This window comes from Cladophialophora carrionii, assembly GCF_000365165.1.
Source record: "Cladophialophora carrionii CBS 160.54 unplaced genomic scaffold supercont1.10, whole genome shotgun sequence".
Lineage (NCBI taxonomy): Eukaryota > Fungi > Ascomycota > Eurotiomycetes > Chaetothyriales > Herpotrichiellaceae > Cladophialophora > Cladophialophora carrionii.
The window spans coordinates 295,304-318,137 of record NW_008481817.1 but is presented as its reverse complement, the minus strand read 5'-3'; the positions used below and the strand labels follow the sequence as shown (position 1 = coordinate 318,137).

Below are 22,834 nucleotides of genomic sequence, written 5' to 3'. Positions count from 1 at the left end.
TTCCTCTTCCTCTTCCTCTTCCTCTTCCTCTTCCTCTTCCTCTTCCTCTTCCTCTCCCTATCTACAGTATACGTCCATGACAATACGTTGTGCATACCTACTTACCTATGTACCTAGGTACAGTACGTCCTCCGTACGCCCGTTTCGCTCGTCCAGGAGCTACAGTACTGTAGCTGTCCCTGCTGGTCCTTCATCACTGGGCTGACGTACAAGGCTCACAGGCGACAGTTCTTATCACACCGCCACGCGTAGTTACCCAAGTACATATCTACGTAAGCACCCTCCCCGACTGGGTTACGAGGCTTGTACGTTGTATCTTTTGCCAGGATTTGTGTCGGATGTCGTGACGGCGAGTTGAGACGGCAATGAGACGCACACGGAGGGGAGTGAAACGCGGGCAAGGTCACTATCACTCGCTTCTGAAGGCCACGCACAGTACTACGTAGTCAAAGCAGGAACTGTTTCGCGAGCAGAGCAGGCTGTCAAATCAACCTCTTTGGATTCGGCTTGTCTACCGACACAAATACCGATATACTCCGTGCATGTAGACCGACGCATATTGAGCCATGTTGAAAAGTACTCATGTGCTTTTTGCCAGCGCGAATACCACCACTGATGGGATGCTTCCGCCAGCCAGACTGCGTCCAAACATATTTTTTGGGTCGTGAATCATTTCATTTCGTCATTAGCTCCTCTCCTCGATGCCGGGGTATCATAATGTTGAATTGAGCACTTGCGCTTCATGCCTTGCCTTGGGGTATCATGTTGAATTAGATACTTTTTTGATTGTTTTCGTCCAACCCCTTAGGAATTCACATCCCAGGTTCACCAAGAGGTAAGGTAAAACCAGAAACCACCCCCGAAAACTCCCATTCCCATCCATCCTGACGAGCTATTACGAATTGAGACGTGCAAGAGTTGATCTTGCTTGCATCGAACTGACAACTGCGGTCAGCAAAGAAATGCTCGAGAACCACTCAGCGCTCAGTTCTTGAGTGCAACCCCGTTTGTCGGGAATGGCACCTTGCGTTCTTCCCCGTTCGCAATGCTCTTTTCCACCTCTGCAACTGGGGCGTCACCGTTCAGCACTTCTCTGGTACTGTCGGTCCCATTTGTGTGATCGCTTGCGTCGGTGCCTTCGAAGACCAAGTCGAGGTCCCTAACCTCAAGTCCATCAAACACCTTGAAAATCTCATGGGTCTGATGGAAGTCGTTGTTGACAATGTTGACAAGATAGCATTCGCCCATGATGGTCTCGATCAGCTTCCTGCTGCCCGAGCCGGCTGGATAGCATTTCGACCAATCTTGACCGAGGCGGAAGGCTTCGTCCTTCCAGGCCAAGAAAGACACTGTTTCCACGATTGTTGGCTGGACGATTTCTCGGTTTGGGAAGATACCCCACGTGACGGCGTTCGGGCCTTCATCCTTGGTGTTGGTGAGCAGCTCTCCTTTTTGGTTCACGGCATAGTAAGTGAGGTTTTTGTTGGCGTCGAGTCTGTCGATGACTTTCTGGAACATGGAGGGGAAGACAAGCAGCTCAAGATATGCTTTCTGGTACACCCACCCGCCAGCGGGTCCCCAGCCATGGACTGGATGCGTAGAAGAAGCGCCATCAATTGCTGGCTGGGAATTAATGGTGAGAAACCCGCGCTTGTTCAGGCTCAACAGGTCGTCTTTGATGGACTCGGCCTCTGTGGAGATGGCGCCTTCGCTCCACGGTAACCGGTCGAGGTCGCCCTGTAGATAGCGGACGAACATGGACGTGACCTCGCGCAGAGACTTGGGCTTTCCCCACAACTTGATGTTGGCCTCGTTTGTGCCTTTCAAGCCGATGCCGTAAGCATCCAATTCGCCAAAGGCGGGAGATCTGCTGTCACCCCAGCGCCCGTTGGGAAATTCGTCCCAGTCGGCCGTTCTTGTAATGTACGAGGCGTTGCGGTTCCTCCAGAAGATTGGTCGGACCGTCTCGTCTCTTCGGTTGAGACCAAGCGACTTGCGCCAGGGCAGAGGTTTCTCCAGAGCCAAACCAGATGTTGAAGGGGTGATAGACAAGTCTTCGAGAACCATGCGAGTTGCTTGAGCAAGGTTCATGGTGTAAAAATGAAGGTGCAGAACCCCTGCGTCCAGGATTTTCCGACACATCTCAGCCACCAGCTCTTTCCCGACTGCTCGAACCGCGGCATCGTCGTTTTTGACCGGCTCCAGTGCTTTGTACCAGTCTTCGGGAACATGACATTTCGTCCAGTTGGCTCGCCTCACAAAGGCGGCGTGAGTATGGATTGGCATGATACCAGGAATGATCGGGACGTGAATACCTCGATCGCGGCATTTCTTTACCCAGTCTAGGAATATGTCTACGTCGTAGAACATCTGGGTGACTACGAACGTCGCTCCGGCATCGATCTTCTCCTTCAGATGGTCGATGAGGACGTCCACATCCCGGTGGTCGTCGCAGCCCTCAGGGTAACCGGCGACGCCAATGTCAAAGTGGTCGCCGTATTTTGTCCTGATGTATTTGACGAGGTCCCTTGCATATCGAAACCCGCCCTCCTTTACTTCCCATTTTTCTTGATCTCGGGGCGGATCTCCCCGGAGCGCCAGTATATTTGTGCAGCCGGCCTTGTATGCCCGGCGTAGGGCGTCGTCAACCTGAGTTCGCTCCATATCCGTGCATGTCAAGTGCATGCAGGTTTCAAGCCCATAGTGACTTTGGGCCGCGTTGACCATTTCACACGTCAACTGAGAGTGGCGTCCGCCTGCGCCCCAAGTAATGTCAATAAACGCCGGGCCCAAATCATGCATGCGGTCCATGCGGTCGTAGAGGTTCTGAACGCCTTGGGCTGTTTTGGGAGGAAAGAATTCAAAGGAAAAGGTAGGCTTGTTGCTCTGGTGCGCCTGTGCGAGCTTTTTGGAGATATGCATCTCGGCGAGGTGGACGTGAAGACCGAACGAGTGTTGAAGGGTAAAGAAAGTGCCAGTGTGCGCAAGCGAAAGATGAAGAACCACGAAGACCCGAGGTGTATGTCGAACAGGACGATTTGGTCTCGATTCCGCCGCCGTTGGCTGTGTAACTCCCGGTTTACAACAAGGTCCTCCTCTTGACTAGAAACAGCTCAACCGAAGTAACGGTTGCGAGCCCACCTGTCAGCCAGTTCTCGCGGCATTGGGTGCTGGACGTTAGGGAGTAGGGTGTATCTCAGGCAGAGGTGAGGTGTGTACGGAGTAAGAATGTTGACAAAGCCAAAGCGAAGGTACGAGGACAGTAATACTATTGACAGGCGGTCAATGACTATGACATTTTTCTCATCCGACCCCCGCCATTTCTCTCACCATCCCACGCGCGGATGCTCGTTCAGAGTGATGCGTGTGGCTGTGACTCGTTCTTGGCAGGCACCGTTCCAATCACATTCATTATTGCATTGGCTTGCGAGGACGAGTAGAACCTGCAGCTGTGCGGTGGAATCCCCTATGAATTGTTCGGGCGACAGGAAGCAAATCACGGTGCGCGCCGATTTCGCTGGCTCTCGCTTTCCGCCATCACGTCTGTGCTCGCCTATCTGATATGATGGGGCTGCCTGGGGCAAGCTTTGGTACCTAAAGTTCTTGTTTAACAGATTCGCAGACACCGGGCCAGGACGAGTAGCTTGAGCATGCCGTGTAGTCGATGATCCAAGCCACCTCACCATAGCATACGAGCGCGCATATCATTCAGACACTCCTGTTGCTCCTCATCAGTGTCTATCCAGAAAAAAACAACGCAAGGGAGATACTCCAGAGCGGCAAGGTGGGGGTGAGTCGCACGTGAGCGTTGGGCGGTTTTCGCTCGTTTTTGCTGCGTTGCTCAAATCGACTGCGGGCAACTCCAGAATTTTGTGCGCGTCGAGCTCAATCTCTCAAAGCACCTCGAACATGGCGGCGACGACGTCCTACAAAGACACTCTCCTTCCGCTCCTCCTCAAGGCCAAAGTCCTTTCGTTCGGCACATACACGCTGAAATCTGGACGCGTATCGCCGTATTTCTTCACGTCCACTCTGCTACATACCGCGTCACTTCTGGGTGCGCTTGCCCGTGGCTTTGCAGCTGTGCTGACCTCTCCTCCGTTCTCACTGCCACTTGGAACCGAGGAGGCAGGTAGTGACGCAGACGGCTCCCTGTCACCTCACTTCGATATCATCTTTGGGCCCGCATACAAGGGGATTCCTTTGGCCGCAATTGTTGCTCGGGAGCTCGAGTTCAGCGGCCACCGCTTCGAGAGCGTCTCCTACGCTTTCAACCGGAAGGAAGCAAAAGATCATGGTGAAGGAGGCATTATCGTTGGGGCGCCTCTCAAGGGCAAGAGGATTGTCATTCTTGATGACGTGATGACTGCCGGTACCGCGTTGCGGGAAGCAGTCTCAATAATCAAAGCGCAAGGAGGTACTGTGGTTGGCGTCGTCCTGCTGCTCACCAGGCAAGAACGGGTATCGGATACTGAGCCGCGAAGTGCTATGAAGGTTGCTGAGGATGAGTTGGGAGTGCCTGTCAGGGCTGTTCTCAAGTTCGAAGACCTCTTGGAGGGCATTGAGACAGGTAAAATCGAGGGAGCGGGTCCTGAACAGCTGGAACTGATGAGGGCATACCGGGAGAAGTACGGCAGCACCGATTGAACTACGCCCACAGGCAGGAGTCCAAGCATTGTTCAGGCATGGATAGGTTAGATTCGAGCGAAAGATACCCAGATACACCCCAGGTGTTCACGAAATAGACAGCAGCGACGATAGAATGAGTTTGGCACGGCCACTATGACTGATGGTAAAGCCAACTCCAGCATTTCTGCCTTTCTGCCTGACTTACATTCGTCTCTTCGGACAAAGTTCCCCCTCAAGTCTCCGGACCTTCAGACGGACGAAAAGTCTCCTCTTGGTGCCTTGCGTTATGCTGTAGAAGAAACGGCGCACGCAATAAGTCCTCGAAATCGAGTGCTGGAAGAGAGGTGCCTGGTGAGGCACCGAATCGCTGACCAAGCTCCAGGCTGTTAACATCGACAACCGACACTGACAATGCTACTTTCTGACTTTCTGACGGTCACCACTCCACCACACCCCGAAGGATGTCGACTTCTGACACCTGTGCGAGTCCTGGCGGCCATCATCGGCCGGACGAACCTTCACGGAGCAATACATACAGGCAGCAAGGTTCTGTAACATCAGAGGCATGTTGAATTACCGGAACGTATACGGACACGCGACTTGGCACGTATTTCGTACCGCACGTACTTCAATTATTCGGTAAATATTCCCTCCTCGTGTAGTATATTAGTACATAATTTTAGCGGTCCCTACTATACAAATTTATATACTATACTAAATAGCGATAGCGAGGTTAGTGATAGCGAGGTTAGTAATAGCGAGGTCTATATAAAAATAAGAGTAAGGTATAAAATAATATATTTTAGCCCTAGTCCCTATATAAAATATATACCCATAAAGTTTAATTAAAGTGCGTGTGGTACGAAATACGTGCTAAGTCGCGTGTCCGTATACGTTCCGTTGAGTTACTAATCCGTCAACACGGATACATGCTGGTCTGCTCCACAAGAGCACCACCACTGTTCGTATATGAAGTCCGAGGACGAGAGGAGAGACGAAGATGGCACCAGCTCAGTCAATCCAGTTCACTCCGAAGTCACTCTGTTCGGGAAGACCGTCCTCTGTCCCACAACACAGGAGCCCTCCGTCCTGAGAGCCTCTACCACGGCCCAGACTCAGCCATGAAAGTGACGACCTCAACAACATACCTGATCACAGGTGCCAATCGAGGTAAGCTGCGGTCCTCAAAGACCCGTGTACATCATCCGGATTATTCCACACGACCATCAGGTCCTCATTGTCCGGCCGACTAACCACCCCTTCTTGCAGGCCTAGGGATCGCCCTGGTCGAAGCATACCTCACCCGTCCGCACAGCACCGTCATAGCCGCTGTTCGCGACCCATCCTCTTCGAGTAGCAAAAATCTCGCGACGCTCCCTCGCTCATCGACCAGCCGTCTCATCGTCGTCAAGATCGAAAGCACCTCCCCAACGGACGCGGACGATGCCATCGCCACCTTAGAGCACACACACGGCATCACGGCCCTGGACGTCGTGATCGCCAATGCGGGCATGGCGAACGCATACCCCGTCGTCCACGAGGCCAGCCCCAAGTCCATGCTAGAGCACTTTACCGTCAATGTCGTCGGCGTTGTGGTGTTGTTCCGCGCTGTGAGGCCGTTGTTACTCCGCGCCGCCGCTACAAGTACGAGCGCCAGGACGCCCAAATTCATTACCATGAGCTCGCGTGCCGGTTCGATTGGGGCCCAGGACCGCATCCCAGTCCCGAACGCCGCGTATGGGCCCAGCAAGGCCGCCTTGAACTGGATTACCGTGAAGATTCACCTCGAGAACAAGGATTTGGGCTTGTGTAGCTTCGCGATGCATCCAGGGTGAGTTCTCCTCGACGTACTCTTTGCTTTGTTTTCCCTCTCTTTGCCTCCAGGAAATGTGTCACATCTATGGGATGTCCGCATGTCCGCATGTACCAGGTATAGTCATTTTCCGGGTCCATGACTGACATTCTCTATTCATCCCACCAGCTGGGTCCAGACTGAAATGGGCAACGCCGGCGCCAGGGAATTTGGCCTGGAGAAGGCGCAGATTATGCTGGAAGAGAGTATTCCCGGGATGGTTGACGTGGTACGTACTTGTCTATGTTCGCATTTATGGCAATGGCCATGGTTATGGCTATGTCTATCTTCATGCCTGTATCTGTCCTACTATCCCACGCACCCCATTCTTGCCTCGAGTCACCGCTCCATCATTACCCCTTTCAATAAGCACAGGATCGGAGGAGTGGGGAGTCGGCTGGGGGGAGAATAGAAGAAGGCCTGGTTTTTCCTGTCCATTATCGGTCTTCTACAAGTCCTTTCTCCGAGGTGGTTTTGCTGCTCTCTACTGACGCTGCCGCTAACGATACGTTCATCACAGATCGACAACGCGACAATGGATGCAACGGCTGGGAAATTCATGGTCTACGATGGGACGGAATGGGCCTGGTGAGTGACAGTATTGGTCTGGCTTCTGGTCGTTTCGTGACCGTGGGGTCGTGAAAGGGCTTCTTGGATCTAGATGTCCCTGGCTGCATGCTGGGCACATTGCGAGACGGCAACGAGGAAAGACAGGGCCAATGGTACTGTACATGCGCCCAGTTTCCTCGGTATCCCTCACTCTCACTCTCACCCGGCACGTCGCTGGATCATAGTGACGTTGATAATATCGTCGCTTAGTTGCGTTGTCAGTTTTCACGACGACGCTTCAACTCTCCTATGGTCGTGGGGAGCAAAGCAAAGATTGCCCCTTCCTCCCTCCCTTCCCCCCTCCCTCCCTTCCTTCCTTCATTCATCCACTCATCCTTCCACTACATCTTGTGAGACGACGACCATTGTCTTCTGAAGCCGGTACAGGTACGTCTTTCCCACGCACGGCACAACCACTACAGGATTTTGTCTCCAAAGCCCCTGCGTTTTGGCTTCCCTTCCCTCCCCCTTCCCTTCCCCTGGGACCTTCTTTTGCCCTGTTGTATCCCGGTCTGGTCCGGTCGTACGAGTAGCCATGCCAGCAAAACACCAGTAGCAAATAGCGACATTTGCCGCATGGAGGTGCTTGTCACAGTCCCGGTCCCCAGCAGCCGTTTTCTTGCCCGGCTGTACGCCCACTAAGGAGGAAGAGCAAGAGCAAGACGAAACTACGAATCATCAACCCCAATGCCAACTGCGTCGGTGCCCGTGACAGGTTCCAGACACCGACGACCTCGGTCAGCCCGGTCAGCCGGTCAGCCGTCGTCTTCCTCACCAAGAGAGTGTTGAGAATGGCATACTGATCATCCGCAATGCCTTAGGACGTCGAGAGCTGGAATTTCCCCGAATCCGAAGGCGTGTGGGTTCAAGCGTCCATCAATTCTGGCATCTTGGCCGGGTTGACATTCGCTACTCACTCACTATCTGATCGATCCGTCGATGACTTTTGCCCGCGGATGTCGAATTCGCCATGGCTGTTCAAGAAGGGGACAAAGCAGACGGATCCACAAGATTCAAAGTTGATCTTGCTATCATGTACTAAGCCCGACTGAATTCACCTGAATTCACCATTGAACTCTCACCTGCTATTAGAAGCCCATCCAGCAGCTGCATCGCTATTGCTTGCGACACCCATCTAAGCTTCGACCAGCCATAGACTCCCTCACTTCCTTCCTCAAGGATGTTCAAGCCTTTTCGGCGTGATGCACCTCGGCTACACGGACATCCTCACCCGCCAGCTTGATTTCCATTTGCTCCTCGATAATGCCATGACCATCCTCGGTCAAGTGCACGACAACCTCGTCACCGAAGAGGGCGCCGATCTCCTCGACGGGAATGCGCTTCGTCTCGGGGATGTAGAAGTACACGATGATGGTGGAGATGATGCATAGTCCCATGTACAGAAAGTACATGTTGTATTTACTTTTCAGACAAAGCCCGGGTTAGCCAAGTTCGTTTCCTCCCATCGAGGAGAGAACTCAAACTTACATGTTCTTGAATGCCAGCGCCGATGGAGTGGTGTAGGTGATGGCACCGACAAAGTAGGAGAAGAAGCCCAGTCCAATACCCCGGCCTCGGATGTTGGTCGGGAAGATTTCAGACATCCAGATGAAGGCAGGGCCATCCACGCACTGGAACACGACGATATACACGTAGATGACCGCCACACAGCCTGCTAGTCCGGCTTTGTGGTCGGTGCCGAGGTACCGCGATTGGAGGACACCTTCGAGAAGCAGACAGACGGCCATGGCAGGGAAACCGACGACTGTACACCGTTAGATATCGTTAGAGGTCGTGGATGGAAGTGGGCGCAGCGGTACTCACGGAACATGGTTCTCCGTCCAACTCTATCGACTGTGAAGATGGCAATCGCGACGAAGATCGTGCCAATTGTGGAGTACAGCGCTGTGCAGAAGTGTCAGGTTACATGTTCGTCGCAGACCGGAGCGAGGCAAGGACGGACCATAGAGCAGCAGGGGCATGACGCCCGTCATTCCCAAGCTCCCGAAGATCAGGACAAGGAAATTCGCAATGCCTAGGATCTACTTGATCGTCAGCTGCAAGCTGTGAGGTGCTCACACAAAAGACGTACGCCGGTAGATTGAGCCGCGAACCTGGTAAGAAGTCAGGGTCAGCCAAATTTCCAATATCACCACGTCGTTTCCGGAAAGAACTGACTGAATAAAGATGGCGAGCAAGCTCCTCTTCCGCCAGGAGGGCTTCCTGAACATTTCAATGTATCCGGCCTTTTGCTCCTTCTCGAACTCGACCTGTCTCTTGATTTGCACAAACTCGGCATGGGCTGCGGAGTCAGCCTCGTCGTCCGGATCGTGATGGATCCTGCGGAGCACTGCCCAGGCCTCACTGGGTCTGTTCTTCAGGCATAGGTATCGAGGGGACTCTAGCAGATAAGTCAGCTGCGCTCAACCGATGGGCCGGTGCGAGTGAAACCCACCAGGAATAAAAGGTAGCCCGGCGAGGAGGGCGAGCGGTCCGACCATAGCAAGTGCCAGCGGCACACGGACCTGAATGTTGAATTCTTTTGCATAATAGGTGCCAATGGAGAGCCATGCACAACTGGGACGTGTCAGTGTGTCTGGTGTGTGATGCGCGCTGACGGCACGTACGTGACATATCCCATGCCGAAGCTCAATGTTGTCAGCCCACTGAGCGAACCGCGGTGGCGCGGTGGCGCAACCTCCGTCAAGTAAAGTGGCACAAGACAGATGAGCATTCCCAGACCAAAGCCATGCAGCAGACGAACTGTGATGAGCATACCGATCACTGTCGAACCGGTGATCAGAGCGGCTCCCACGAGGGAGGATACGGCTGCAATATAGAAGGCTCTCTTCCTTCCGACCACGTCAACCAGCCAGCCCTGTGCCAGAGCACCGACAGCCAACCCGAAATTGAAAAGTGCATTGATCGCTCCGAGGATGCTGCAGAAGTATTAGGCTCTTGTCCATGTCGAGATGTGGGTAAGGGGCGTGACTTGCTTCGCAGTGTAGTCGCTCGTTGCTGCCAGACGGTCAGTACACGGGAATCGACGTGGAAGGAAGACTTTACTCACGATCGAGATCGAAGTACTTGTAAAAGCTGGGCTGTCCGATGCTGGTGACAAAGATGGCGAAGCCAAAGCCATAGGCAAATCCTCCCCAAGAGACGACCAGGCAGATGGCGATATTGAACCAAGTCAATTTAGCCATGTCGGACAGGACGATGTGGTGTATCTTCCGACCAGAGTGCTTGAGCTTGAGTCGAGTATCTCAGAAGTTCAGCCGCTCCAGCAGCACGTTCGTCTTCTTTATAGTCTGTGGTATGTCGAGTTCTCCGCCTGGACTCGGACGCAGCCACGTTACCGCTGTAGGAGCATACGAGAAGCAGAGCATTACCCCGGACTCTGACAGCTCGGCTCTCGTCTTGCTCCACGGGGTTGGGTGTGGAGAGAGCATTGTCAAGGTTCCGCTGGTCTGGGTCGGTCTATCGTGGCTTCAGCATGGGCGGCGGAGTCTAAAACAAGAGTCTAGCCGAACACATGAGCGTCCAGAGCCTCGAGTAGGGACTGGGTGTGGCTCCGTAAACTTTCTGACATTGTCAATTCAATTTCTGACATTCGGCTGGTCCGTCAGAAACAGGTACCACGGCAATGGCATCGGTTATGACGGGAGTATGAGCAGTGATAGGCTTGCTGGTATGAAACGTGTGGTGCTTTGCGTCTATCCAAGGCATATGTGAACCCATCTGCTACAATGTCGGAGCTCGATAGGTATTTGCACAAGAGTGAGCAGTGTCAGAATGACAATCAAGTCAGGACGTGGTGACCGTTGGCACTTGCCCGCGCTAATGCTCGACCGTGGCAGCCGCGGGTTTCTACGGTGGGCCACAGCCGCATAAGCGCCTCGCAACCTTAACACGTGGACGTTCGTTAATAGCGAGGGATCTCGTCCATGAGCCTCTTGTATCTCTCCGAAGTGATAAAGCGCTGCAGTGGCTGATCAAGCAACAGGTTTTGAGCCCGTGCGAATAAACCATGAGACCGGCACCCAAGGCCATGTGTGAATACATATCCAGAACGATCCCGAAGACGCCACCTTCGACAAGCGGCGTAGATAGCCCCGGAGACAGCAGCACGTCCCTACGATGACATTGCACCAGTGGTATCCAGGCACCAGTTTCATTGGAACGAAGTCCGCCGAGTACGCCATCGTAAGCCACACATGGGGAAGCTGGCGCATGAGAGACGCACACTCAGCACTGGAGGCGCTTGAAGTTAAGGGTGTGCCTTGGGAAATTTCCAAGGTGCATCTCCATCACTTCACAGCGGTGCAATTCCAGTAGGTCTTGCGCGTGGTCGTTAAAAACTCTGCAATGGAGTCTACTGTGCGCGCTGGCCAGGGCAGGCTTCGGCTTTCGTATGGCTTGACGTTGCGTGCATCCTCAGTGGCAGAATAGTATTGTTGCGGACTCGGAGATGGCCGTCGTAAGTCGCTCTAAGCACCCTTGCTCGCCTGCAGGGTCAGTCAGTGTCGGAGTTGGCCCTTCAGTCAAAGTCGGTACAAGCTCCCACTGATGGGTACGCGCCGAGACCCGACTATTCCGAGCAGCCCTCACCGCATATGTCTGACTGAGGATGGCAGATCCTGTCCACTCGGATGAAGCGTTCTCAAAAGAGTCCTCCCAATATTGCGAAGGATGTGGACGTTGTCTGCACACATCATCATCCGGAGAAGCTCACAGTGTTCCAGGCAGGAGAACCCTCGGCCCATCATGAGGGATAGCTGGAAGACATGGGCACCGAGGACCAGGTCATTGAGTACGTCGAGAAAGTACCGCAGAGACGTCGGCCACCCCCAGATGGGACGTACCCCAAGCAGGCAGAGGACGAACGTGTGAGCACTGAGCAAAGGTCAGCAACGGATCCTTAGTTGATGCCCCTTGGGCCGAGTCAACCTACAGGATACGCCGTGCACACGTTCATGTTGGGACATCCCGTCCACACTGCCGCGGACACCGAGTGGACGGCTTGTTCTCCGAGCGCGCTGTATCCTGCCTGATGTCGCGTCCACGTTGGCATAATGCTGCAGACATTGCGCCGCCGCCAGCGGAGATGCAGGGTATTTGCATACGTAGTCATGGCAGTCTCCCGCCGGGGAAAATGACAAGGAATAGGGACAAGAGAACACCGTCAGAAAGTGGTCCCGTGTGACCTCTCAATGCATCTGAGACGGCTGCTAGAGACTTCCGCTCATAGTAGTCCCTGCTTATGTCAACAGGTCCGAGCAGGAGCGCCTGAATGATGGACCCGCAAGCTATGCCTGGCGGTGTTGGCGATATATGCGCCGAGCCTAACTGCATGCTCCCTAATGACTTGTCTCCGCGTAATTGCATGTTTGGTTTCACTCTGCCGGACTGAACAGCGCACGCTGCGCCACACGTTGTGGAAGCATGCTGTTGCACAGAAGGATCAGTATCTTCAATTTGTGTTGTTTGAGAAAGCCTGGGCTGACGAAGCTCTGAGTGTCTGCCACCCCTTGTGATGCCGAGTTGATATGACCCCAACGAAGGGATCTGCTCAAGAGACCCCCATGTGTATGGAAGGTGGCAGCCCAGTCCCCGAGGTGTCGAAGGGATCAGGCCGGCCTTGAGCAACAGAACGGAAGGAGGTCAGGTGTCCAGGGCCTAACAGTTCCCTTCAGCCCTGGGGAATTAGGACCAACGACCAGAAACCTCTAGCTGGATGGCTTCACGGACACAAGATCGTCCGGTGGGACTTCTTCAAACGATTGTCTGGCGGTCCTCTTCGGTGGTCGGCTCTTCGAAGTCAACGCAGCATTGTCGGGAGGAGGAGGAGCATGACACTTTGGTTTAACTTTGCTGACGGTGTGAACTCGACTGTCGGCGACCTGGAACTCCTTCTCCCTCTGAGAGTGGGGCCCAGAAGAGAAGGGTAGGCTGAGAAACAGAAACTGCTTCGGTCGGTCGGCGGACGATTGACTATAGTGCAAGCGAGGGGCGATTCCTTATGTGGAACCGCGCCGTGACAACGGTTAGCGGAGTAAGTCAGGACGGCTACCAACGAAGCAGAAGGAAACACTGGAAGTCTTGGGTGCGCAAGATCCTAGTGCTAACCGTCGTGCCATAAGAAAGGAGAGTACGCGAGGGGTGACAATGGCCGATTGAGCATTGAGAGAACTGCCCTCACACGCTAGAAACGTCCCAAGAGTGCCACCGGTGCTTGAGCTTGCTTGGATAAGCAGTCCGGCAGGGCTTGGACTGCCTAGCATGCGCGTTCTTCACAAACGTAGTCATGAAGGGAGATGCGTTACCGGCCCGTATTGTCGCAGGGCTGCGACTGAATTGTATTCTCTTGTGTAATTCCATATCATTATTGATCCATTTCTAAATGCTTGTCGGTACTGTAGTCACCGTGTGCGTGAACATTCGTCTTTCAAAGTGGAGAGTTTGCTCCGCTTTCTTATCAATCATTGCGTTTTGAAGGGCCAGCCAATAAGGGCCCCCATCAAACGCGGTGGATCGGGTCCCATCGGCTTCGGCATAGACCAGGAAGGCCATCTCCGTATTACCGGAGCGTGTACGGAGTATGGAGTCGACACAACCTAGTCACCCACCAGTCGCAGAGATGAAACGTAAGAGGGCCGCTCGCATCGCACGATTCGTGCCTTGGCATCTTCTCGTTGCAGACGCTAAATTGGGCGAAGGAAGATGCCGTCCGGTGTTGATGATGCTCACCAACCAGAATAATGTGTCAAAGGGGCCAAATCCCATACAGCCTCGACTTGGAGGTTGCGGGCTTTCGGAGGTGGCTGCCCTCGGAAAGATTGACCGATTGACCTTCTGAGCCTTTCGTGCGAAGCCAGACAAAATTCGGTTTGAGTGACCCTGGTGCTCGCATGAGATGTCTCCTTCTTGAGCCCGATAAGAAAGGCGGCTCTACCACCGCATATAGTGCATCGCGTTCTGTCGGTTGCGCGCTGCAATTCTTCATATCAATCCCAAGTCGTGCTCTCGGTGTTGAGAACTAGCACCAGGCGGATCATTGGATGGGCATGCCGTATCACATATGATTGTCGGAGGTTCTCTTGTCCTGAAGTTGCAACACTGCGCGAGTCACCTCCACAGCGTTTCGATCTCGGGTTAGAGTTGCTGATTCGCTTTACTGACTTGTCGCTGATTCTCCCAACATCCCTGGCGGTCGAAATCCCGAGAGACATTCTCCGCCCAGTGCTGTCTCACGACGCCGCAAATTCCGGACGTCCTTTTGCTCAAGATCACGGTTCTCTTTCTTCCGCTGGTGCTTGATTCGAACTGTAACAAGGTTCGTTCTCGGTGTGCGTGTAGGTGACTGGGAGACAAGTATTGTGCTGAATTTTCATCCTCTTTCGTGGATGCGGGGGTATGCTTGTCCAGGACCGGGATTGATCAGTGTTTCATTAGCAACATTTCAGCCCAGCAGCCTGAGTAATGACTCCATCAGCAACCTTCGATCCACAGGCTTCGCAATGTAGTCATTCATGCCTTCGGCCAGATATGCTTCTTCGTCTCCTTTCAGGGCATTGGCGGTCATGGCAACGATGGGCATGGAATGTCCTGCGGCACGGATCTTCCTAGTCGCGGTGACGCCATCCATCACAGGCATGGAGATGTCCATCAGGATCAGACTGTAAGCCAGCGGTTTCTGTGTGACCATCTTCAAGCCCTCCGCGCCATCGGCGGCGATATCCACCTTCTCGAACCCAAAACTTCGCAATAGGCGAACCATGATGGTCTGGTTGATGGCATTGTCTTCGACCAGCAACAGATGCTTCGTATGAGCCAGTTTCCTGAGTTCAACATCAGGCGCGGACTTCGCAAGCGGTTTTACTGGCGTCACTTCAAGTTTATTAACTTTAGTCGTGAAAAAGAACACGCTGCCCTGGTGCAAGGGGTTCTTCAAGTAGCCGACATTACCGCCCATCAACTCAGCCAGACTCTTGCAGATGGACAGTCCGAGTCCCGTGCCCTTGAATTTCTTCGTCGAGGAGTTGTCCAACTGAGTGAATGGAGTAAATAGGACGTTCTCAGCTTCCTGACTCACTCCGATGCCTGAGTCGATGACTTCTGTCTTCAATTCGAACGTGGCTTCGTCCTCGCGAATGACCGCTACTTTGACGCGGATGTAACCCTTGTCTGTAAACTTGACGGCGTTTGAAACCAGGTTCTGCAGGATCTGTCGGTATCGGAGAGGGTCTCCTTGAGCAAAGGCTGGCAGGTGAGGGTCCAGATCCACTTCGAATCTCAACCCTTCGGTAGAACCAATGTTGAAACAGCGGCGTACGGCGGCAACTATGTCAGAAATGTTCATGACCTCTTTGTTGATGGAAAAGGAGCCGGAGCTCAGCTTGGAGTAGTCGAGGATGTCGTTGATGACCTGCAAGAGGATGGCTCCCGACTCGTCAATGATATCCGTCAGTTCCTTCTGCTCTTCCGTGAGGCCCGTGTCAATCAGGAGCGACAGGGCGGAAAGCATGCCGTGCATAGGCGTCCGGATTTCGTGACTCATGTTGGCCAAAAAGTCCGACTTCATCTTTGATGCTTCCTCGTAAGCAGCAATCAGCCGTGCTTCACCGGCTTTTCGTTCCGTCAGATCCCGGGTGACTTTGCTGAAGCCTGTCAAGACGCCGTCGCGGTAGACAGGCGATATAATGACGTTTGCCCAAAACCTCGAGCCATCCTTCTTGACGCGCCAGCCCTCGTCCTCAACCTTCCCTTCCCGGAGAGCCACCTCGAGTTCTTTCTCGGGCTTTCGCGCTTTTCGGTCCTCTTCGCTGTAGAAGGTGGAAAAATGCTTGCCGATGATTTCTTCCTCTTTGTACTGCTTGAGAAGCATGGCGCCAGTGTTCCAGGTCGCTATGCAGCCATTGGGATCCAGCATGAACATGGCGTAGTCTCTGAGCGTGCTGACCAGGGTCCGAAAGGTCTCGGCGGACGCGAGTTGAGCGGATCGCTCTTTGGCCTTTTGGATCTCTTCGGTGACATCCTGGCACTTCAGCACCACATACAGGAGGTCATCGCCGTCAAAAATCGGTAGAGCTTCGATGCGCCAATAAGTGGGCGTCGATATCCCCGGCACGGGATCGGATTTCTGTTCTTTACGAGTTGCGATGGCGTCGTGGATCATCTGCAGGATGTTGTGGTGTTCGGTGGGCAGCAGCAAGTCGGCGATGGTTTCTAGAAAGTTCTTGCCGCGGAGTTGCTCGGGGTCGACATCGGCCAGCCGCCTCCAAGACGAGGACATGAGAATAATCTCATAGTCTCGGTCGAGGACGACAGTCGGCGTCGGCGACAGAGCGACGAGTCGATCCATGCCGGCGAGCTTCTGGCAACCGCAAGTCGAGGACGGACTGGGTGGCGGACTGAGATTATCGGAGGTCAGAGGTTTCGTCAGCGGGGTGACAAAATACGATTTGCTGGCCGCCCGGGCAGCGCCATCAGGATGAGATTCCGCCGGTCGTTTTCGCGACGTCATCTTCGCCTGTTAGTGCGTGTGCATCTTGTTTGGACGTAGGAAACAGGCGCCGGGCCAGAGGGCGTAGAATCACTAGGAAGGTGGGGAGAGTTTTGGAGGTCGAGAGCAGGAGGTGTTAGAATAGATAACAATACGTGAACCATGGGTGAAAGGACCGACGCGCTGTGCTGGCTTACCTACAAATAAGTGCAACGAGAGCTACGCGAGATTCGGTATTGAACCGCGGGCGCCACTCGGCGGGATGCCACTTGGTCCTGCTTGACACTGGCAGCGGCACCTGCGCTCGCCAGTTTTGGTGGTTCCTGATGATCAAACGTTCAGGGATGGGTGAGGAGTTGTGCTCGCGCACGCTGATTCGAGAGCGGCGGAACCGGAGTTGTCCAGTCTTGTAGAGGGGCTGTACCGATCGTTGCAGCAGGGCAAACTTTATCTAGCGGCACGATGTGTAGGTCTTGGGCAGAGTGACGAGTTCGGATCACCAGGACCTCGAGATGGATGTGAAAGACAATCAATGCAAGTGTTTGCTGGCTGTTGGATTTGCTCAATCGATCCGGCTCCAAGCGGATCAGCAACCTGTTGCACAAGACGAGAATCCGATGCTTGGACGGATACTTCTAGGCTTGTAGCTAACGCCTGGAGACCCTGGATCCCGTGGCGGCTGCAGCCACTGAGTAATTTCAGGGGTTCAAGGCGACCGGACGGGGATCCATTTCCACCACCACTGAGGAAAGGCCAAAGCCGTTACAAGTACGGAGTACCCCAGTGCCGGGTACGGGTAGGGAGTACGAGGTAGTTCGGGACGCTATTCTTGATCCTGGCAGAAGACTGTCTTTAGCAGCCGTTCCTCGACTTGCCACTCGAGGGGTCCTCTCTTGCATGCAGTGGGTGTTTCGCGTGCACCGGTGCGAGTGAAATCTGAAACAGGTTGCAGGATTGGAAAGCTGGTTAGTGGCAGTTGCAGGGCCACACACCTGGGCAACGGCGCCCGGGGGACTTTATGCGGGCGCTCTTCTTGCTTTAGCGGCCCCTGGTGAGCCGCCGAACGCTAGCTACAGGTAGCCAGAGTCCAACTGGACAGGATCTGGGAAGCCGGGCGCAAGTGCGGGAGAAATTGCCTCAGCATCGATAACCGAGCAGCTAGTGGGTCGCATGTGAGACGTCAGATTGACTTGGACTGCGCAAGCAGCGCCGCACTCAAGCATTTGCGCGGGAGAGGAGTCGTACAGCAGACAGAGGCGAAGGAGGGCAACCGTGCATTGGGCATCCTGCCAGTGGAGAGGAGAGTCACTCGTGAGAGGCGTGCGGGAAGCAGATGTCGACGGGGGATATATAGCCGTCAATGACGACAGGATGGGTCCCCAGGAGGCCATAGTCAAGAGCTTCTTGAGATTCTGGCAGCTGTCGCTCGCAATGAGAGATGCCAATAGATCGAGGCGTCGCGCAACACCGTTGCCGCCGTTGTGATTCCGACTGCATTGCTCACAGTCATGAGGTGTTTGCTAACAACGAGTCTCGTCATGACTTTATGCAAGCAACAGCCACCTACGAGTAGGTCTCAGTCGCCCGACAACTTGCATTCCACGCCTTCGAGAGTAGGCGCAAGGGATGGGTTCCCAGGACAAAGACGAGTATCGCAAATATCGTGCTGAATTTCATTCTGCCTTTCGATGTCTTCGAGCAACACATTAGTATGGATACCAAATTCAGCTTCGACATCGAGGCGACCGTTAGCGAGATATCATCCCAACGGTCTTGGGCGATGATCTCCCTGCTCTCCACACCATATGCACATGCAACATGCCATAATCACGACCTAAGAGACGTGATAGATTCACTCTCTGTTCCGATACGAGCATCCTGCATATACACCCTCCGTAAGCATGCCGCACCCACCGCCTGACATCGATTGCTACTCTCTGACCCGGCTGTGCTTTAGCAAGAACATCTATGGAAGATCCATCAGGGCCCCGGTCCCAGGCTGTCATCACAACTACGTTGCTGACAAGGACATTGTGCGTGGGAAGGCCAGGTGTTTCAATGCAGGTCTTCAATCTATTTCATCCGCTCGTTGCTAGAAAGTCGATTGCAATGGACTCTGGCGCTGAAAAGCGTGCATCAACTCGTAAACATTTCGCGACCACAGATATCATTGTCCGAACCCACACACGAGCTATTTTGCTCCAACAACGCCCGTACCGCAAGTTGGCTCCTCTTGTGTTTCATCAAGGTTGAGACCATCCCGGAGAGCTTTATTTCCAGGAGATGCCCAGACAGTGGCCTGCAAGGCTGAATCCTACACACCTCGGGCAGCCTGCCGGTTTCCCCACATACCACTTACAGTCTCTTGGATTTTCTCTTGCTGCCGTCGAATCTGCTCCTCAGTTTGCCCATGCCCGTTACCCCTGGAGTCGATCTCCATGGCGTCCGAGTCACCTTGCTGCGGGCCCCTTGCCTCTTCGCCCTGGACTGTTTGCCCCTGTGCATTGAGCACTTTACTGCCATTCACGTCTTCAATTTTGGGCTTGGGATCCACACTCATAGCACCGTCCATGTGTCCGGCCATTAACCCGCCCCCTTCCCGCAGCTTGTTGATCGCTCGGACTGTGTCGATTGCCTTGTGCAACGTCCTTCTTGCATTGAAATTCTTCTTCACCGTCGGGAGGAGATCCTGTCCATCGCCAGGACCTTTGACCGGCGAAGTCTCGTCCATATCCGTCTTAATCCAAGGATGCTGGAGCGCTTGATGTGCGGTCATGCGTGCTCGAGGATCGACCGTCAGGCAACGCCGGATGAACTCTTTGGCGGTCTCAGACACGTTGCGCCAATACTCGTGTGGTGTGAAGGAGTAGTCCGCTGCGAGAATTGCCTGCATTTCCTCCAGATTGGAATCTCGGTCGAAGGGGGTGTAACCGCAGAGGAGGAAGTAGGTGATCACGCCAATGGCCCAAAGGTCGCTAAAATAGAGATCAGCCAGGAGATTGCCACGAGACATGTGTTGATCGAACGTACACTGGCTTGCCGTGACCCGTCTTCTTGAAGATTTCTGGAGCCATATAGCCCGGCGTACCACATGTTGTGGTCAGAACATGGAATTGCTCCTCATCCATGATCCTTGACAGTCCAAAGTCTGCTATGAGAAGATCGGCATTGTCTTCCGGTGTCCGGAACAGTAAGTTCTCAGGCTTCAGATCTCTGTGCACGATCCCGTGGTCATGGAGGTAGGCGACTGCGGACAAGGTTGCGCGGATCAGGTCGGCCGCGTCAGATTCGTAGTAGGAGCCCTTCCTGCAGATGCGATCGAAGAGCTCTCCTCCCAATGCTAGGTCTGTTACGAGATACACTGCACCATTGTTAGAGGAGACCTTCACCCCACCTTCTGCGTAACAACATACAATTGTTCATCGTCTCGAAATAGTCGACGAGGGTCAAGATATTACGATGTCCGACCGAGACTCGTTTAAGCACTGCGATTTCATTGCGAACCTGTCCGCTTTTGTCAGATGTGACTCGGACAGAATGTTATGAGCCTACCATATGCTCTCGGCCGGCCATCAGCCGCTTGTTGATGACTGCCATGGCGTGAGTACGGCTACCGCATTGTCACCATGCCGATGCCCACCTTTTGCAGCATAGTATCTCCCTGTGTCTATGTGGACGCATTCCTTGACCACCGAGTATGAGCCAGCGCCGAGCGTCTTCCCTGCCCAGATGTCAGCAGATGCATGGCATGCGATCCGATATCAAGACACACCAGTCTTGTATCGACACGGCTGGATCTGCGGCTTCTGTTGGCCTGGTGTCGCCATATTGGCTGTGTGACTTTGACGCCTCCAAGCCCTCCTGGTCGTCGAATGGTGGTCTGGCTGAGGTAGCGCAGTTCAGGTAAGCAAGGCTGGGTCCGGCCGACGATTCGCGAAGGCAGGAGAGGGGACGTCTACAATGGTCGAAGCCTGGACGATGAGGCGCCGCGGCGGTGGGCGAAACAGTGAGGCAAAGCGATTGACGACAGAAACCTCTCCAGCAAGGAGCCCGTTGAACGTCAGATGGAGGCAGATGAGAATGTGTCTATTCAGCTGAGTGATCCAGGTACGCACGAGTTTGGAACGCACCATAGGTCGGCCGGCCCGCAGCTAAAGACTCGGACCCCTCTGTCGACTGACAACCCCTGCGCTTTCGATAAAGGGCAGCATGTGCGGGGAGAGGGGAATATGCACCGGAGGAGTGCCGCGCCCGGGTTCATTAACAGTTTCCATCTGCAATGGCCGCTTCTCGTCTATTCGCAACGACAGTACATGAATATCATTCCTTTTCGTGGCCGCGAGACGCCATGGCTGATGCAAGAGGGCTGATCACCTTTGATCCTCCCGTTTGTGGTTCTATGCATGCGGCATCATTGCACTATTCTCCATCCATTCCTCCCGGCGCCTGTTGCTTGCCCATCTGTCTCGCCTTCAACAGCTCATCGCATAGGAGCAGATTGCTTGCAATGCCCTGGCTGCTTGCGATGCTATTTCGTAGCACCCTGAAACTGTCGAAGACGCCTTCTTGCACGGGATCCATGGGCTCTCCCGTCACCAGGTCTAAGCCGACCACGTTGCCCTCCGCGTGCTCATCTTGCAATGCAGCTAGAGCATCCTGAATGTCATGGCCAGAATTTGTAGCGAGGGTCTTCGGGATAATGAGTAGAGCATCTGCAAAGGCCGCAACGCCCCACTTGGCCTTGCCCTTGACGGATTTTCGAACCTCTTCGGAATTGAGATGTGCCGCAGCAGCGATTTGGAACGATCCAGCGCCAGGGACGACACAGCCGTCAACAATGGCGTTGTAGACACTTCGCAGCCCGTCTCGAACTGCGTCCGTGATCTGGGTGATGCTGTGTTGGTTGGGGCCTTTGATCAACAGTGTAACGGATTTAGGATCCTTGACTTCCTCGACAAAGGTGTACTTCTCCTCGCCCAGCGTTTGCTCGTACACCAGACCTGCCCAGCCAAGGACCGAAGGATCTAGATCATCCACACTGTTCTGTGCTTTACCACCACAAATGAGTTGTAGTCGCTCCATGTTCCGCCTCTTGGCCCGTCTCAGGGCAAGTATGCCATTCTTCACTAGTACGTCTAGACTCAGCGGATCGATGCCTTTCTGGTTGATTACCACGAACGACTTCTTTGGGTCTGACCCGCAAACTTCATTCTTTAGTGCAACAATCTTCTTCAATTTCTCATCCACAAACCGTCTCTCCGAAGCGACTAGTTTATCTCGTTGCTCGGCGCTGCTGTAGTAGAACCCTGAGTTGATTTCCGACTTTTCGTACTCCAGAGACACATTTAGGGTCAGGATGTAGGCATTTTCGACTCGTTTAGGCATATCAGGATGTCTGGCGCCGTGATCTAACACTAAGCCCCGGATCAAGGTTGTGTCCGACGCAAGTTTGTGTTGTAGTTTCATGATCTCAATCATGTGAAGATCGGGTTTCTGTGGTTTTCTTTGGATAGCAAGGACGGCATCGACTATTGAGGGGGTGAGTTTTGCGGCGAGGGTGGCGTTGATCTTGGTGGAAAGCGAGGTTTTCGCGATTGAGAGGAGGAGATCGCGGTCAATTTCGCGGGTGATCTTGAAGCTGTCGAGAAACTTGAGTGTCTCTGTTTTCGCGATCTCGTAGCCATCGGTAATGACTCGAGGGTGCAATCCTTCTTGGATATATCTGTCTGCCTGCTTGAGGAGTTCTCCGATCATCAATACCACGGAGGTAGTGCCGTCGCCTGTGATGTCGTCTTGGGCCGTAGCGGCTCTAGCGATGAGAGTTGCAGTGGGATTTTGGATTGACATCTCTTTCAGGAGAACTGCACCGTCTTTGGTGAGTTTGATTTGGCCAGAGCCGTCCACCAACATCTTGATGGTGCCCGAGGGGCCCAGATTCGACCGGAGTACATCTTGCAGGCCCTCACCAGCATTGATATTGACTCGAAGCGCCTCGCCTCTTCGTCTGCTCTCTGCTGTTCGGTTGAGGAGTTGTACGGCTGCATATCATCAGTGAGAGAGCTTCGAAGAGAACCAAAAGACCTACCAGACATCTTTGTTGAACTTAGTGCATATGCGATCGTGAACGGGTTGTAACATTATTTTGCACGAGCGTCGCGGATACACCAAGTGCATTGTTGCACCAGGCAAGTATCCCGAAGCCCCACTCAAAAAGCGCTAACCGTTCTTGAACTAGGCAG

The 22,834-nt window shown here is 53.8% G+C and overlaps 7 protein-coding genes across 7 annotated transcripts; 2 read left to right on the top strand and 5 right to left on the bottom strand.

The window, feature by feature from the left end:
- Positions 1–984: 984 nt before the first annotated feature.
- G647_09586 (methylenetetrahydrofolate reductase) lies at positions 985–2,922 on the bottom strand (the record flags this gene model as incomplete). The annotated part of the gene is made up of 1 exon (XM_008725580.1): positions 985–2,922. One exon carries the CDS (start codon positions 2,920–2,922, stop codon positions 985–987), a length of 1,938 nt encoding a protein of 645 aa, XP_008723802.1.
- Positions 2,923–3,909: 987 nt separating this feature from the next.
- Positions 3,910–4,647, top strand: G647_09585 (orotate phosphoribosyltransferase; the record flags this gene model as incomplete). Its single annotated transcript, XM_008725579.1, has 1 exon — positions 3,910–4,647. One exon carries the CDS (start codon positions 3,910–3,912, stop codon positions 4,645–4,647), a length of 738 nt encoding a protein of 245 aa, XP_008723801.1.
- Positions 4,648–5,750: 1,103 nt separating this feature from the next.
- On the top strand, positions 5,751–7,073 carry G647_09584 (uncharacterized protein; the record flags this gene model as incomplete). Its single annotated transcript, XM_008725578.1, has 4 exons — positions 5,751–5,799; positions 5,899–6,460; positions 6,611–6,710; positions 7,002–7,073. 4 exons carry the CDS (start codon positions 5,751–5,753, stop codon positions 7,071–7,073), a joined length of 783 nt encoding a protein of 260 aa, XP_008723800.1.
- A 1,201-nt stretch (positions 7,074–8,274) lies between these two features.
- On the bottom strand, positions 8,275–10,296 carry G647_09583 (uncharacterized protein; the record flags this gene model as incomplete). Its single annotated transcript, XM_008725577.1, has 8 exons — positions 8,275–8,512; positions 8,579–8,855; positions 8,915–8,995; positions 9,054–9,132; positions 9,244–9,491; positions 9,546–9,667; positions 9,718–10,029; positions 10,157–10,296. 8 exons carry the CDS (start codon positions 10,294–10,296, stop codon positions 8,275–8,277), a joined length of 1,497 nt encoding a protein of 498 aa, XP_008723799.1.
- A 4,256-nt stretch (positions 10,297–14,552) lies between these two features.
- On the bottom strand, positions 14,553–16,616 carry G647_09582 (uncharacterized protein; the record flags this gene model as incomplete). Its single annotated transcript, XM_008725576.1, has 1 exon — positions 14,553–16,616. One exon carries the CDS (start codon positions 16,614–16,616, stop codon positions 14,553–14,555), a length of 2,064 nt encoding a protein of 687 aa, XP_008723798.1.
- A 2,293-nt stretch (positions 16,617–18,909) lies between these two features.
- On the bottom strand, positions 18,910–20,422 carry G647_09581 (uncharacterized protein; the record flags this gene model as incomplete). Its single annotated transcript, XM_008725575.1, has 6 exons — positions 18,910–19,570; positions 19,626–19,956; positions 20,009–20,099; positions 20,148–20,185; positions 20,236–20,316; positions 20,368–20,422. The coding sequence occupies 6 exons, from the start codon at positions 20,420–20,422 to the stop codon at positions 18,910–18,912; spliced, it is 1,257 nt and encodes a 418-aa protein (XP_008723797.1).
- A 592-nt stretch (positions 20,423–21,014) lies between these two features.
- On the bottom strand, positions 21,015–22,687 carry G647_09580 (T-complex protein 1, zeta subunit; the record flags this gene model as incomplete). The annotated part of the gene is made up of 2 exons (XM_008725574.1): positions 21,015–22,633; positions 22,681–22,687. 2 exons carry the CDS (start codon positions 22,685–22,687, stop codon positions 21,015–21,017), a joined length of 1,626 nt encoding a protein of 541 aa, XP_008723796.1.
- Positions 22,688–22,834: the final 147 nt, after the last annotated feature.